Source organism: Lathyrus oleraceus, chromosome 5 (assembly GCF_024323335.1).
Source record: "Lathyrus oleraceus cultivar Zhongwan6 chromosome 5, CAAS_Psat_ZW6_1.0, whole genome shotgun sequence".
Classification (NCBI taxonomy): domain Eukaryota; kingdom Viridiplantae; phylum Streptophyta; class Magnoliopsida; order Fabales; family Fabaceae; genus Lathyrus; species Lathyrus oleraceus.
Window position 1 is genome coordinate 527093085 of NC_066583.1, and position 17004 is coordinate 527110088.

At 37.4% G+C, this 17004-nt stretch overlaps 1 protein-coding gene across 1 annotated transcript; it reads right to left on the reverse strand.

Moving 5' to 3' along the window:
* Positions 1–350: 350 nt before the first annotated feature.
* LOC127081823 (uncharacterized) lies at positions 351–1282 on the reverse strand. Its single transcript, XM_051022051.1, has 2 exons — positions 793–1282; positions 351–523 (listed from the first exon to the last, which is right to left on the reverse strand). Exons 1-2 carry the CDS (start codon positions 1280–1282, stop codon positions 351–353), a joined length of 663 nt encoding a protein of 220 aa, XP_050878008.1.
* Between the last annotated feature and the right edge of the window lie 15722 nt (positions 1283–17004).

The following is a 17004-nucleotide window of genomic DNA, read 5'->3' on the forward strand; positions in this document are numbered from 1 at the left end:
TATATTCTACCTTTGCACCAACAATAGCATGCAGTTAAATAAGTCAATAAGCATTGAAATTTGAACTAAAAATTATTAAGAATTAGAGGTTATGGAAATTACCTAGCCTTACTATACATCGTTCACCCACAATTGATTTCCTTCCAAAATATAATTCAACGTCTTTGAATATTCTCATCTCACCTGTTAACTTCAAACGAGGTTCAGAGTTTCCATGAGCATACTTTTCAATGACATCTAAAAGTCATGTTGTTATGGATGCATGTTTTTCAAATTTTACATCATTATATCGACAAGCTGGATTCAACCAATAACCGACTAACAAGAAGATTTTTATGGAGTTGTAAATCCTAACGGTTATCTAAGATTTTCAAGTAAGGATCCATTATCTTCTTATTTCTTTGAAACCTCTCCATCATCTCCTCTCTAGATTTGACTATAGATTTGTATAGAATGCCTATAGCAGGTTTATTTTCACTATCAACAATACATAACACACGCGCAAGGGGTTCAGTAAGTTTAACTATATCAACACATTTACTAAAAAATCCAGAATCTAAAACTTGATCCATAAACTTTTTTTCCTTTGCTTCTTTGGCATATGCTGAGCTTGTCCATTATTTAGATGTTACCATGTCTCTTAGTGAATTTTTGTGAGATAAGATACTTTGCAAAGCAATGAAGTTAGTGGAAAACTAAGTTGGAGCATGACGAAGAATTTCTCTTCCACCTGTTTGCTTTCTCATCAAATACAATGCATAACAATGGTTATAAATATTTTGGTAACATTACAAGCATGTGACACAACCTCACTTACTTCCTCTAATTTTACCATGTGTTGCAACATCAAATTAATGCAATATGCCGCACAAGGAGACCAAAATAATTTAGGAAACTCATTTTCTAATAATCTTCCAGCAGCAACATAATTTGCAGCATTGTATGTCACTATGTGAACAACATTTTCAGGCCCAACAAATAAAACCACCTTTCTAAAAAGCTTATACAACATATCTGCAGTTTTTGAAGCATGAGAAGCATCAACAAATTTTAGAAAAATAGTACCTTTAGGGCAATAAACTAGAAAGTTTATAAGAGTTCTTCTTTTTTGACCAGTCCATCCATCAACCATTAGAGTACAACCAATTTTCTTCCAAATCTCACGACACTCCTCTATTAATTTGTTCACATTTTCAACCAATTTACTTAACAAATAGCCACGAAGACTATGCATAATTGGAACTTTATACCCTAAACTCATGCTGCAAAGTGCATCCGCCATATATTGAAAATATGTAGAATTAGTTGCATTGAATGGAACAGAAGAATCAATGAACCATCTTGCAATAGTAAGATCACACTTCTTCACTACTTCCTTATTTTATAACACACTTTTTAAAGTAGGCTGAGCTCCAGGAGTTGTTCTAGTCATAAAACAATTACCAATACGACTAGTAGTCTTTCTCTTTTGAGACAATCATCAAATATGATCTTGATTCTTCTACATCCATTTCTTATACACCACCCTATTGAGTTTTAAGATTAACATCTGAATTTTGTGCTTGAGTCTTTATTTTCTTGTTTGCGCTTTCATCAAGATTTTTATTTTATTTGATATTGGACACCTGGAGGCACCTTTTTGCATGCTTCAACTTCACCTCTTATTCTAGCCAAGTGACGTTTGAACCTATTAATTTCCCATCGTCTAATAATTTTATCACAGTAAATACACAAAGTAACAAGTTTTCCTTTCTCTTCAATTTGTTTACAATGACCCTAAGTTATATCTATTTTTCCTCTAATGCTCTAGAGTTGGATTGGATTTTGAGATGTAGCTTCTTTCGATATTGTTACTTCAGCGAGTGATGTCTTTGGCATGTTACTTTCATTTTTTTCATCACGGAATTAATAATTAGGTATTGTATAAAAACTATAAAACAAATATTCAACAATATAATAAACACAGAAATCTAATTTGGCAGAAAACCTAATTTGGTAAAAAATAATCAAATTTAATCAATTTTAGAATTAGCAATTTTGCGTATATCAATACATTCTAAATTTATTTACTTTCATATTTGTTTTTGTGTTTTCCTGATGAAATCAGACCAAGAAAGAAAAAACTAATGTGTTCTTGATGTTTTGAAAAGACAAAGGTTTTGACGACAAATAACAACAACAACAATGTAAAATAACGCAGAGAGTAAGTAAATGAGAGTTTTGGTAGAGAAAAAAATGAAGAATATGATTTCTATTAGGAAGAGGAAATACTGAGTAAAAAAAGGAAAACCTTTTAAATTCTTAGGGAGAGGGGAAGACAGTGAAGGCAAAGCCTTCAAGTTTCAACTTTATTTTTTTCAAATTCCTAAAAAATCTAAATAAATACTCTAACCCATCGATTCAGTCAAAATCGTCGGTTCCCTGATTTAACTGGTGACCTGATCAGTTCACACCGATTTCAACCGGTCTAAATGCATTTTCGATCTTGTACCCTTATTAGATCGTCTAGGCCACTAGTTTGCGATCCGACCGGCCGTTCCGGACCGGGTTTTAAAACACTGCATTAAACTTCAACTTATACAACAAATTAGTAAAGTAAAAGTAAATATGACAAATAATTATATATTCAATAGTCAATATTTTTTACAAGGATGTATATTAAATTAGAAAAACAAGTAGTCATTTTACTTATATTTCTTCGAGTACATGGAGAGAAACAAAAAGTTGATGGGTCATATTGTTGAATTGTAACTCATTGTGTCGAAGCAGGTTGCTCGACAAAATAAGGAAGTGGCGAACCACCTAGTATGTTGAGTTGTGTTAGTGTGTCGAAGCATGTTGCTTCACACAGGATTTTGACTTAGGCATATTTTAGTAGTGTTAGTTATTTGGGGCTTTTATAGTTTTTGGCTTTGACTTGGGGTCCAAGTTAACCTAAATTTATAAATAAAGGGAGTAACTCTTCTTCTTGTAATGAAGTGAATAGAGTATTCATAACATTTTAATTCACAATATTTTACAGTTGCAAAGTGAATAAGAAGTTTTCCACAGTTTGTGGGCAGAGAGAAACTCTGCAGAATTTAATTCTTCTTCTCCTTCATCATTCTTTACTTTATTTCTTTCTCCATTATTCTTCTTTTTTCATTGTTATTGTGTGGCTGATAACAATCTTGTTCATTAACATTGATTGAAATTCTCTATAGGTTGTGGTGGATTTCCAACATCTTGTATCAAGAGCTCCGATTTAATCAACTCGTGGGAAGAAAATCACCATGGAAACAAATAATCCAAACAGGAATTTTCCAGCAAATCTTCCGATTCTCAAGAACAAAAATTATGAGAATTGGTGCAAACAGATAAAGGTTGTGTTCTGTTATTAAGATCTTTGGGATCTTGTGAAGTAAGGAGTAACAGCGTTTGTAGGAGACACGACAAATCAAGAAAAGGCTGCACAAAAAGAATTAAAGAAGAAAGATTATAAAGCTCTCTTTATAATCCATCAATATGTTGATGCAGATAACTTTGAAAAGGTTAGTGATGAAAAGTCAATGAAAGAAGCATGGGAAATTCTGAAGAAATCGTTTAGAGGCGTGAAGAAGGTGAAAGCGGTGAGGTTACAAACTCACAAAAGGACGTATGAATTGCTTCAGATGGAAGACAATGATAGCATAATTGATTTCTTTACCAAGGTTATGAAACTGGTGAATCAAATCAAGGTATGTAGAGAAGTGTTAATATTGTTGGTGTAAGCCCTAGAGGCCAATACTTTTGGTACTTGTATTGAATTATTTATTAATTAATAAAAGGATTTTTCTTTATTATGTTTGATTAATAAAGTCCCTAGAATAGCTAGTCCGTTTAATGTATCAAGTATGACTTAATCATGAGATCACATTAAACATAAGGACACTATTCTTAAAGTATCCGTAGTCGAGCTTTATTGTGAAGTGGGATAACATTAAAGCATTGAGACTATTATGTTTGTAGACTGATGATCACATCTCATGGATCATGGATAAAGAGTTATCAAGTCTTAAACATAGGTATGAATATTAAGAGTAATATTTATACCGGATTGACCCGCTGTGAGAATACTATATAGAAAGTTATGCAAAGTGTCATAAGTTATTCTCATGGTGATAATAGTGTATACCACTCTTCGACCTGAAACCACTATGGACCATAGATTTAGAGTCGAGTGCTTTGTTGCTGATCCAACGTTGTCCGTAACTGGATGACCATAAAGATAGTTGATGGGTACTCCACAAAGCATGCTGAGGGACATGAGTGACCTAGATGGAATTTGCCCATCCTGCGTAACAGGATAAATGTCTATGGGCCCAATATTGAACTGGACAAGGATGACACAGTCTATACCTTGTGTTCAATATAGACATAAGGGCAAAGGGGTAATTATACACATAATTATTATCACAGAAGGACTTGTCAGATCACATGACATTTTCGTGACTTGGGTAGCAGTGATGTATTGCTAGATACCGCTCACTGTTTATTATGTTAAATGCGTGATTTAATATAATTGCAAACGTCGCGAAAACCTACAGGGTCACACACAAAGGACAGATTGATGAGAAATAGAGTAACTAAGGAACATCGTAAGGTACGGTGCACTTAAGTGGAATACGAAATATGGTAAGGTACCACACGCTTAAGTGATTTTGGGCATATTATAAGATATGGGCCAAAATACACTTAAGTGGGCTTTTTAGCTTGAAGCCCACACAAGTGGTTCTATAAATAGAACCCTTAGGTAGAAGCATTGTCACTCAGACTAACACTCAAGTGAAGACTTGGAATTTCGTTTCCCTCTCTCTCTCACACTCAAAGCCTTCATTCGTACCAGCTAGCACTGAGATTGAAGGAACCCGTTCATGTGGACTGAGTAGAGACGTTGTCATCGTTCGACGTTCGTGATCGCTCCGTGGATTTCTATCCAAGGTTTTGATCGTTACAAGGGATCTGCACCAAAGGTTTGCCACAAGAGGTAACGATTCTATCACTGATCATGCTCATTCGTAAGGATCACTAAATGGAGAAAATTTTAAATTCCGCTGCGCCTTGGATGGCAATTCTCCTTCAGTGGTATCAGAGCCACTTACGAAACCATGAATCTGATAACTATTTTTGTTATGTATTAATATGATTAAAACAGAATGAATCAAAAATTAAATTGAGATCGATCAAGTTATATATATGATATATTTAATCCTGATGCAAAATACATTATATATGATATAGTGTTCTCGTTTCGTTCATTCAAACACTCAATGGTTGTTTTTCCTTTGAGCGACCAATGGTCGTTTGCTTCTTGATCCGACATTAGTATGGTGAAGCAATGACGTGTTGATCAATCATACTGAATCAACAATCGAGATGTGTTTGACGGTCTGAAATTGGTGCATCAGGGTTAGTGACGGCACAAGGGTTGTGTTGTCAGAGAGTTATGTGATTGGGGTTGTGACTGCACAAGAGTTGTGATTTCTAAACACTTTTTGGAACAGTGTTAACCGGTTAACGCATATGGTTAACTGGTTAACGCAATACGAAATAAAATTTTTAAGTTTTTCAAACAGTGTTAACCGGTTAACGCAAGACGGAAAACAGTTTTCCAAGAGATTTTCAAACAGTGTTAACCGGTTAACGCATTTGGTTAACCGGTTAACGCAAGGCAGAAAACAATTTTTGAACAGATTTCAAATAGTGTTAACCGGTTAACGCATATGGTTAACCGGTTAACGCAAGGCAAAATTCACCCGTTCGGCCAACTCAGTGCTTTAAAGTATCAAGTGTTGATGCGAAAAGCGACGTCGATTTTAAATGAATTATTCATTAAAATTTCGGCCAGGGGCGCTACCCCCTGGACCCCCGGCTAACTCTGCGTAGTGTGATCGGTCGTCGAAATTTAATTTGGTTTTAATTAATTAAAGGAATTAATTAATAATAATAATGTGTTTATTATTGTCTTGTGGTGATCGGTTATGGCCTTAGTTTTCCTTTATTTTGTTTTGGTTTTTAAAATACGACCTGCGTGTCGTGCCTCTCTTTTTATCTCTCAATGTAACTTCTTTTCTCATCTCACTCCCTCGTATGTAAAACAAGTTTCTTTTATGTAATGTAATGATATGAAGAAAGCAAAGAAGCCAGTGCCAAAGGAGGACAACCTTGAAGATCTTGCTTGGAGAAGCTTAGATCGTTGTTAGGTTAGCTTAGGTTCTCTCATTGGCTTGGGAGAACAATTGCGCTAGGGCCCCATAACTGTTTCATTATGTATGTATGTATGTTGATGCATGTGAGAGGCGATTTATATGATAAATAAGCCGGTGAGATCAGAAAAATTGCAATTCCCTCAAATTAAATATTAAGTTTATGCTTTCCAAGTTTTAACACTCATCAAGACTAGTATCGGATAATGTAGGTTTCGCCTACACGAGGTGCATGTTTTATATTAGTAAGGTGCGATGGGATAATTGTAATATCCAACTGTTAAAACAATGGGTCAAACTTAACTAAACAAATTATAATAATATTATATATGTTTGCTTTCCAAGTTTTAGCACTCATCAAGACTAGTATCGGACAATGTAGGTTTTGCCTACGCGAGGTGTATTTTCTATATTGGTAAGGTGCGATGGGATAATTGTAATAACCAACTGCTAAAACGATGGGTCAAACTTAATTATAATAATATTATATATGTTTAGAAGCAAGAGTTGGGAATGATCCATATGATGGATTGGAATAAGGAGTTATTCACCCAACTGAAATTTTCGAGAGTTGTATGAGATACAATTGGAAGGAGTTCCTACCTAAATAACCTAGTTTTGTGTAATCCGCCTACGCGGACTTAGAACGAAGTGAAATATGGATCTCGACCCACTAGAAAATCTTCCAACGGAATTTTCCGAATCAAATGATGATGGTCATTTGTTTTGAGTAAAATAGTGGGAGCATATTTGATTAAAGGCCTAATTAAATATGTCAATGATACTTATATTTTCATTAATCCTTATGTAGATTACCATGACAGCAAACACCTCTAACAACATCCTGCGATTAATCCTTGATAAGGAAAAATTATCTGGGACAAATTTTCTGGATTGGCACCGAAACCTGAGGATTATCCTCAAACATGATAAAAGGCTGTATGTCTTGGAGACACCTGTTCCTGAAGAGGAACCTCCTAGTTTTGCACCTAAGGCAGAAAGAGATGCTTATAAGAAGCATGTCGATGATGCCAATGAAACTGCTTGTCTCATGCTAGCTAGCATGAACTCAGAATTGCAAAAGCAACATGAGAACATGTCAGCGTTCGATATGATCGAACACCTGAAGATGCTCTATCAAGAGCAAGCAAGGCATGAGAGGTTTGAGGTTTTAAAAGCCCTTTTTCAAGGCAAGTTAGCTGAGGGAGCCCTTGTAAGTCCCTATGTACTCAAGATGATTGGGTATGTGGAAAACCTTGAGAGATTGGGTTTTCCCCTCAGAAAGGAACTTGCGACTGATTTGATCTTGCAATCGTTGCCAGATGGGTTCAGTCAATTTGTCCTAAATTTCAATATGAATGATATGGAAAAATCGCTTCCTGAACTGCTCGCCATGTTAAGAACTGCCGAGCAGAATCTAAAGTCAAAAGGGAAGTCCATTCTGATGATCGGAAATGGAAAGAGATAGAACAAAAGGCCCACTAAGCAGGGTGATAAAGGGAAAGGCAAGGAAGTTTCCAAACCCAAACCCACCGTTGCTGCTTTAAAGCCTAGTGGAGGCATAGCAAAAGAAGGCAATTGCTTCCATTGCGGTAAGACCGGACACTGGAAGAGAAACTGCCCAAAGTACCTGGAAGATAAGAAGAATGGAGTAGAGACTTCAACTTCAGGTATTTTTGTTATTGAAATTAATTTATCTACTTCTGCATCATGGGTATTAGATACTGGATGCGGTTCTCACATTTGTACAAATGTGCAGGGACTAAAAGGGAGTAGAGATTTGGCAAAAGGTGAAGTCAACCTACGAGTTGGCAATGGAGCAAAGATTGCTGCCTTAGCCGTAGGAACTTATGTATTGACTTTACCTAGTGGTTTAATAATTCAGTTAGAGAACTGTTATTATGCACCTGCAATTAGCAGGAATATTAATTGTGTTTCTTGTTTGGACAAGTTTGGTTTTTCAATAAAGAACAATTGTTACTCAATTTATTTGAAAACCTACGAGTTGGCAATGGAGCAAAGGTTGCTGCCTTAGCCGTAGGAACTTATGTATTAACTTTACCTAGTGGTTTAATAATTCAGTTAGAGAACTGTTATTATGTACCTGCAATTAGCAGGAATATTAATTCTGTTTCTTGTTTGGACAAGTTTGGTTTTTCAATAAAGAACAATTGTTACTCAATTTATTTGAATGAAATATTCCATGCTACTGCACAAATGAACAATGGACTATATGTCCTTGATCTTGAAATGCCTATTTATAGCATTAATACTAAAAGGATGAAATCTAATGAGCTAATGATCTTTTTGGCCCTCATACATACTAATGTATGTGGACCACTGAACATACCAGCCAGTGGAGGTTTTCAGTACTTCATCACATTTACTGATGATTTCAGTAGATATGGTTATGTGTATTTAATGAAACACAAATCAGAGTCCTTTGAAAAGTTCAAGGAATTCAAGAATGAAGTACAAAACCAACTAGGTAAGAATATCAAAACTCATCGATCAGATCGAGGTGGTGAGTATTTAAGCCTAGAGTTTGATGACCAGTTGAAAGAGTGTGGGATCCTATCCCAACTTACTCCTCCTGGAACACCCCAATGGAATGGTGTATCTGAGAGAAGAAATCGAACCCTGTTGGACATGGTCCGATCCATGATGAGTCACGCCGATCTTCCAAACTCCTTTTGAGGATATGCACTATTGACATCAGCTTACACATTTAACCGTGTTCCATCCAAAAAGGTTGAGAAGACGCCATATGAGATATGGATTGGTAAGAAACCACATATGTCTTACATGAAGATTTGGGGTTACGAAGTTTATGTGAAACGACAAATTTCAACTAAGCTCGAGCCTAAATCTGACAAATGCTTATTTGTGGGGTATCCTAAAGAAACAAGAGGGTATTATTTCTACAATCCTTCTGAGGGAAAATTGTTTGTCGCTCGAACTGGAGTTTTCCTAGAAAAGGATTTTATTTCCAAAGGAATCAGTGGGAGGAAAGTAGAGCTTGAAGAAATTCAAGAATCACAAAGCATCGATACACCTATGGAGGAATTAGAGCAGGAAACACAAGTAGTTGTGGAAGAGCAACCTGCTCAAGTAGAACAAGACCAGCGTAGGTCAAGCAGGATACGTCACCTACCTGAGAGATATGGATATCTCATAATAGATCAAGGTGATGTATTACTCATGGATCAAGATGAGCCTGTGACCTACTCATGGAATCTTCGTTTTGATGAAACAATAAAACAATATGGATTCATCAAGAACAAAGATGAGCCTTGTGTCTACAAGAAGGTTAGTGGGAGCATGATCGTGTTCCTGGTATTATATGTAGATGACATATTACTCATTGGAAACGATATCCCTACCCTGCAACAAGTAAAGTCTTGGTTGGGGAAATGCTTTTCTATGAAGGACCTAGGTGAAGCAACCTATAAATTAGGAATCAGAATCTATAGAGATAGATCACAAAATGCTTGGCCTAAGTCAGAGTACATAGACAAAGTGCTGAGACGCTTTAATATGAATGGTTCCAATGGTTATGTGTTTTGCTTAAATGGTGGCGTTGTGAGCTAGAAAAGTTCAAAGCAAGATACAGTTGCTGATTCTACAACCGAGGCCGAGTATATTGTTGCCTCAAGTGCAGCAAAGGAAGTTGTTTGGATCAAAAGTTCCTTAGTGAACTTGGCATAGTTCCTGGCATTGTGGATCCCATTGGTATCTATTATGATAACAACGGTGCTATCGCATAAGCTAAGGAGCCTAGATCTCACCAACGATCCAAACAGATACTTAGGCATTATCACCTCATACGAGAGATAATAGATAGAGGACATGTGAAAATATGTAAAGTACCAACACTTGACAATATTGTTGACCCACTGACAAAGCCTCTTGCGCAGCAGAAGCATGATGGCCATACTAGATCAATGGGCATTAGGGGTATGCCTGATTGGCTCTAGTGCTAGTGGGAGATTGTTGGTGTAAGCCCTAAAGGTCAATACTTTTGGTACTTGTATTGAATTATTTATTAATTAATAAAAGGCTTTTTCTTTATTACGTTTGATTAATAAAGCCCCTAGAATAGCTAGTCCGTTTAATGTATCAAGTATGACTTAATCATGAGATCACATTAAACATAAGGACACTATTCTTGAAGTATCCGTAGTCGAGCTTTATTGTGAAGTGGAATAACATTAAAGCATTGAGACTATTATGTTTGTAGACTGATGATCACATCTCATGGATCATGGATAAAGAGTTATCAAGTCTTAAACATAGGTATGAATATTAAGAGTAATATTTATACCGGATTGACCCGCTATGAGAATACTATATAGAAAGTTATGCAAAGTGTCATAAGTTATTCTCATGGTTATAATAGTGTATACCACTCTTCGACCTGAAACCACTATGGACCCTAGATGTAGAGTCGAGTGCTTTGTTGCTGATCCAACGTCGTCCGTAACTGGATGACCATAAAGACAGTTGATGGGTACTCCACAAAGCATACCGAGGGACATGAGTGACCTATATGGAATTTGCCCATCCTGCGTAACAGGATAAATGTCTATGGGCCCAATATTGAACTGGACAAGGATGACACGGTCTATACCTTGTGTTCAATATAGACATAAGGGCAAAGGGGTAATTATACACATAATTATTATCACAGAAGGACTTGTCAGATCACATGACATTTTCGTGACTTGGGTAGCAGTGATGTGTTGCTAGATACCGCTCACTGTTTATTATGTTAAATGCGTGATTTAATATAATTGCCAACGTCGCGAAAACCTACAGGGTCACACACAAAGGACGGATTGATGATAAATAAAGTAACTAAGGAACACCGTAAGGTACGGTGCACTTAAGTGGAATACGAAATATGGTAAGGTACCACACGCTTAAGTGATTTTGGGCATATTATAAGATATGGGCCAAAATACACTTAAGTGGGCTTTTTAGGTTGAAGCCCACACAAGTGGTTCTATAAATAGAACCCTTGGGTAGAAGCATTGTCACTCAGACTAACACTCAAGTGAAGACTTAGAATTTCGTTTCCCTCTCTCTCTCTCTCACTCAAAGCCTTCATTCGTACCAGCTAGCACTGAGATTGAAGGAACCCATTCGTGTGGACTGAGTAGAGACGTTGTCATCGTTCAACGTTCGTGATCGCTCCGTGGATTTGTATCTAAGGTTTTGATCGTTACAAGGGATCTGCACCAAAGGTTTGAATCGCCACAAGAGGTAACAATTCTATCACTGATCATGCCCATTCGTAAGGATCACTAAATGGAGAAATTTTTAAATTCCGTTGCGCCTTGGATGACAATTCTCCTTCAAATATCAAGATCTGTTGTTGGAAAGATCTTGAGGTCTTTGGCTCCAAAGTTCGACCATGCGGTAGTATCCACAAAAGAGTCAAAGGATTTCCCAAAACTGACAAAGGAAGAACTTCAAGGGACACTTGAATCTCATGAACAAAGAATGGATGAAAGAGCTGCAGGAAAGTAGAATAGTGATATGGCTTTGCAAGCTCAATCAACAAAAGAAAGAAAAGGCAAAGGAAACTGGAATGGAAACAAAGGCAGAGGAGGTTATAATAATTCGACTGGTCGAAATCAACAAGAAGGAAACTGGTCGAATTAGAGAAAAACCTGGAACCAAGGAAACCAAAAGAGGTGGTGTTGCAGATAAAGGAAGAGATAGTGGTAATAAGCTAGACAAGAGTCACATTCAGTGTTACAATTGTCAGAAGTATGGTCACTATTCTAGTGATTGTCCAGAAAAGTAGAAGAATCAAGAAACTTATGCAAATCTGGCGAAACATGAAGAAGAAGAGACATTGCTGATGGTTACAACAAGAGATAAAGAGATATTCAAGGACTAGTGGTACTTGGACTCAGGATGCTCATCACACATGTATGGAAGGAAAGATTGGTTTGTTAACATAAAGACCTAAATGAAGAACATGGTGAAATTTTCAAATGACAACACTCTAGCAGCTGAAGGTGTTGGTGATGTTCTAATTATGAGGAAAGATGGAAAGAGGTCAGTGATTTCAAATGTGTTGTATATACCAGGCATAAAGAGCAATTTGCTCAGTATAAGGCAGATAGTCGAAAGGAAATATGAGGTGTCGATCAAAGACAAGATGATGATAGTTATCGACTCAAATGGAAGGTTGATCTTGAAGGCTCCGATGTCTCCGAATAGAACCTTCAAGATTGAGCTTAATATGATGGAGCATAAGTGCCTTGCAACAACAACCAACAGAGATTAATGGATATGGAATTATAGACTTAGCCATATCAATTTCAAAGACATCAGAGATTTGAAGAGAAGAAATATGGTTTAAGGATTACCAGAAATCAACATTCCAAACAAAGTGTGTGAAGAATGTGTGCAAGAGAAGCAACACAAGAACAACTTCAATAAGGATGCATGAAGCAAGTCAAAGGCAATTCTTGAAGTCATATACTCTGATGTATGTGGTCCTCTCCAGGTGGATTTGATTGGAGGTAACAAATAGTTTGTTGCATTCATAGATGATTTCGGTCGAAAACTGTGGCCTTACCTGATCAAGAAGAAAAGTGAAGTGATAGAGGTATTTGCCAAGTTTAAATCTATGGTCGAAAGACAGAGCAATTGAAAGATCAAGATTATGAGGACTTATGATGGTGGAGAATATGTGTCGAAAGACTTAGACACATTATGTGTGAAAGAAGGGATTGTGCATGAGGTGGCGTCACCTTACACTCCACAACAAAATAGAGTCGCGGAAAGGAAGAATAAAACCATCATGAATATGGTTAGAAGTATGTTGAAAGGCAAGCATCTACCCAAAGAATTATGAGGAGAAGCTGTGTCAGCTGTAACATATATCCTGAACAGATGTCTGACGAAGAAGCTAGAAGGAATCATGCCAGAAGAATGTTGGTCTGGTGTAAAGCCTAGCTTGAGTCATCTGAATGTGTTTGGGCCTATAGCACATAGACATGTGCCAGATCAGTTGAGAAGAAAACTTGATGACAAGTCGAATCAGATGATCCTTATAGGATATCATTCGAATGGAGGATACAAGTTATTCGACCCAGTGAATAAGCAAGTGGTCATCAGCAGGGATGTGATCATAAATGAGCTTAAGGAGTGGGATTGGATGATGCGGTGCTTTTCGCAAGTATACGAACGCGTCAGAGTAATAGAAAAGATTGTCGAATCCACAGAGACCAAGTGTCAATCTATCGTTATCTAATATTATGGTGTTTATCAAAGGCAATCGAAATAAGTGTTTTTGTAGTGTGCAATGAAAAGTAAAGTGTTGAATAAAGATTAATTAATAAAGACAGGGTCGAATGTAATTCACGTAATCAATTAATAATCCAAGTACTTGCTAATAGAACTACTTATGGCAATGTTTTCTACTTTGAAAAGAACTAATTTAACAGGAATTGTCGCTTTCGCGTATTCAGAACCGAGTTGTACTCCCTAATCAAACCCTCTTATTGTCACTTATAAAAAGGCGTGCATTGCGTTAGAGTAGTAAACCTATTTTTAAGAAATATAGTATCTTGACTAAGTTGAAAAGTATTATAACCTGGATTTCTTAACCAAAAGAGGTTCTTACGAACCAGACTCTAAACTTATAAACGCGTCCGAAAATAGTTTTAAAATCTCTTTTCTTCTTAATGTTAAAAACTCCTAATGAACTAGACAAAGCGCTTTCGCTGTTTTGAAATAGTTAAAAACAATTAAGTTTAAAAAGACGTTGGACGGCTTTCGATCTTACCCAACGAAATTGAAGTGCGGGAAAACTTAAGTTGAAAGTTAAAATAGCCCTGAAGTGTTTCTACGAACAATTTTACGGATTATCGGTTCAATTACGATCCTTACATTCTAACCTTATAGATTTAGTTAGACATGGTAAAGTAAAAGTGCATGAAAGTAAATAAAAGTAGTGCGAGTGCGGAAAGTAAATAATTTAAAGCGAGCGCGAGGAAATAAATAATTTAAAGCGAGTGCGAGAAATAAATAATTTAAAGCGAGTGCGAGAAATAAATGAAGTAAAGCGAGTGCGGGAAAATAAACAAAGTAAAGCGAGTGCGGGAAAATAAACAAAGTAAAGCGAGTGCGGGAAAATAAATAAGATAAAGACGAGTAATAAAAACCTGCTCCAATCGGAGGGTTGAATAAATTGCAAAGCGGAAATGAAAATGGCGGCAGGATTAACTTCCTTCCAAAGTGCTCCAAACTCGATTACAGACTCTATCACAAACTTGATTACACAATTGTGGTAACACTCCAATGCGAAACGGTTACCACTTTATAATACTGAATATATGCCTAAGTGAAACAAAGTTGCTCTGAGTTTGTCTCTGCTCTAAGTTTGGATGATTGTAAAAGTGATTTCGAGTTTCTATTTATAAGCAAGTAAAAAGATGGAGATGACAAGGATGCCCTTCAACTTGAAAATGGGAGGGAAAAAGTTTCCTCTTGTGGCGCCCGCCACAAGGCCATGGTGTCCGCCACAAGCACAAAATGAGGCGCCTTATTGGAAGTAGTGGGAAACGTGGAAGTTGAGGGAAGTTGAGTTTGTACACGTCATGGCAGGGTCTATGGCGCCAGCCATGGGGTAGGCCACAAGTACAAAATGCTGAATTTTAGGGTTTTTGGCTCTTTTTCGCTCCTTTTCTCGATCGGGGCTCCGATTAAAGTAAAAACCTGAAAACAAAGGAAAACATAGCAATAACACAACAAAATGATAATAAAACAACTAGAATGCATGTGAAATCGGAGTCGAAAATACAGTAAATTTCAGTGTTATCAAACTCTCCCACACTTAAACCTTTGCTTGTCCTCAAGCAAAACATTGAAAAGCTTATAAAAGAAAATTCGTGTAAACGAGTGCTTCAGGTAAAATTTCCAAGTTCAAGTCGGGATGTAGTGATAGGTACTAACTGAGTGAACTAAGGGTATCATGATGACACTAATCCGCAAATATGGACATAAACTTCATTCCTATATTAACCAACCCATATTATCCCACAATACCTAGGCCTGCCTCTTCATCTCTTTTTGTGTCCTTTTCATTCAGGCGCAATCACATTAAGCCTGTTATCCGTACATGCTTCATAGTAGAGTGGCCTGTTAGTGATTATGATCTGAGCATGGGGTTTCTGGCACATAAATATGTGTAAACCCTTTTATTGGACCCAACTGTAGTTGTGGGGGATCAGATCGTAATCCGCCCTACCGAGTTCAGTGCCAGATACCTCTGAACCAACCAAAAGTGGGTACTGCTTTTCTTTTTCTTTTTCTTTTTCTTTTTGTAGCAATTTTTTACAATTCTTTGGTTTAAATGACTTTGTGAGGGTCACCTATACCGGAGTTGCCTTTTTGCTTTCTTTTATTTTTTTTGTTTTTCTGGATCATTCACTTATTTGCATCGGTCCCCTACGTAGAGGATGCGTAGGCCGGAGCTGACTGCAGAGATAAACTACTAAGGACTTATACGGAAATGATGATTAAGGCCATGGTATATGGGGTATCGGGAATGATTCCTATATTTACGAAGCTTATGGTGCTAAAACAGATACTGATGTTTCGCAGAGTTCTCCCAAGTCACCGCATCCTTACTCAAAACATGTCTTTAAAACCTGAAAACTTTCGGAGTAACACAATTTTCTTTTGCAAAAAAAAATTGGGTGGGGCTAAAGGTATGGGGAGGTAGGATTGTACTAAAGATATACTGTATTTGATGACTCGTCAAACTCGTGCATTATACTAAAAAGCAAAATAAACAACTAAAAGGAAAAAAATTATCTAAAAACAGCAAAGAAAAAGCGATAAAGGAAAAACGAGAAAAACAATAAAGAAAAGACGATAGAGTCTCCTACCACACTTAAATCGAACATTATCCCCAATGTTTCGAAATAAGATAAGGGAAGAGTTACTTGACAACCTATTGCTGACCACTAGTGCCCTCGCCATCCTGAGGTGGACGACGGGATCGGGTACGACGACGGTATCTCTGATCCATCCTCGCCTGCAGGGCATTCTGAGCGGTCCTCACCTCTCGAAGGTTACCCATAATGGAACCTTGAGTGGCTTCAATGAGTGCCATGTGTCTCTGGTGGTAGTGTTGCTGACGGGCTTGTGAATCTGTGATCATTTGTAGAGATTGTAGAACAGTGTCATAGGACCTGCCTGTCCTCCGCTGCGACTCTTGCATGAAGCACATGTTATCCGTCATTTGTTGCTGGATGGTAGAGAGTAGGTCGTCACGCCTTTGCTCTCTAGCCATGTGGTCATGCCACATCTCTTCTGTAATATAAAAGCCAGGAGTGGTACCTGCAGAAGAAGAAGATGGTGCGGTGTGTGGTGGTGAAGGATGATGGGGGGACACATGGGGTACGGGAGATCTCTCTCGCCGATCATATTCATCATTAGTGTCAACTCCCGCCTCATCAGGAATGTTAGGAGGAAGAGGACCCAAAACAGGTGGGGCATCTAAAGCGTAGGTCCAATTCCTTTCATCTCGTACATCTGTACGTCTAGTGCATGGTAAAACAACAGACGGGATGGCTACACCATGAACCATAAGCATATAGCCTCCTTCTCTCCTCGAGCGACACAATTTCATGTCTCTTAAAAATTTTAGGTTAATTGTGCGAGGAGGTAAGGGGTTTAGGGTAGCCATCTCATCGTTCAGGTTAAGCGCCTGAGCAATAGATGTAATCAATCCACCAAAAGAAATCGGTCC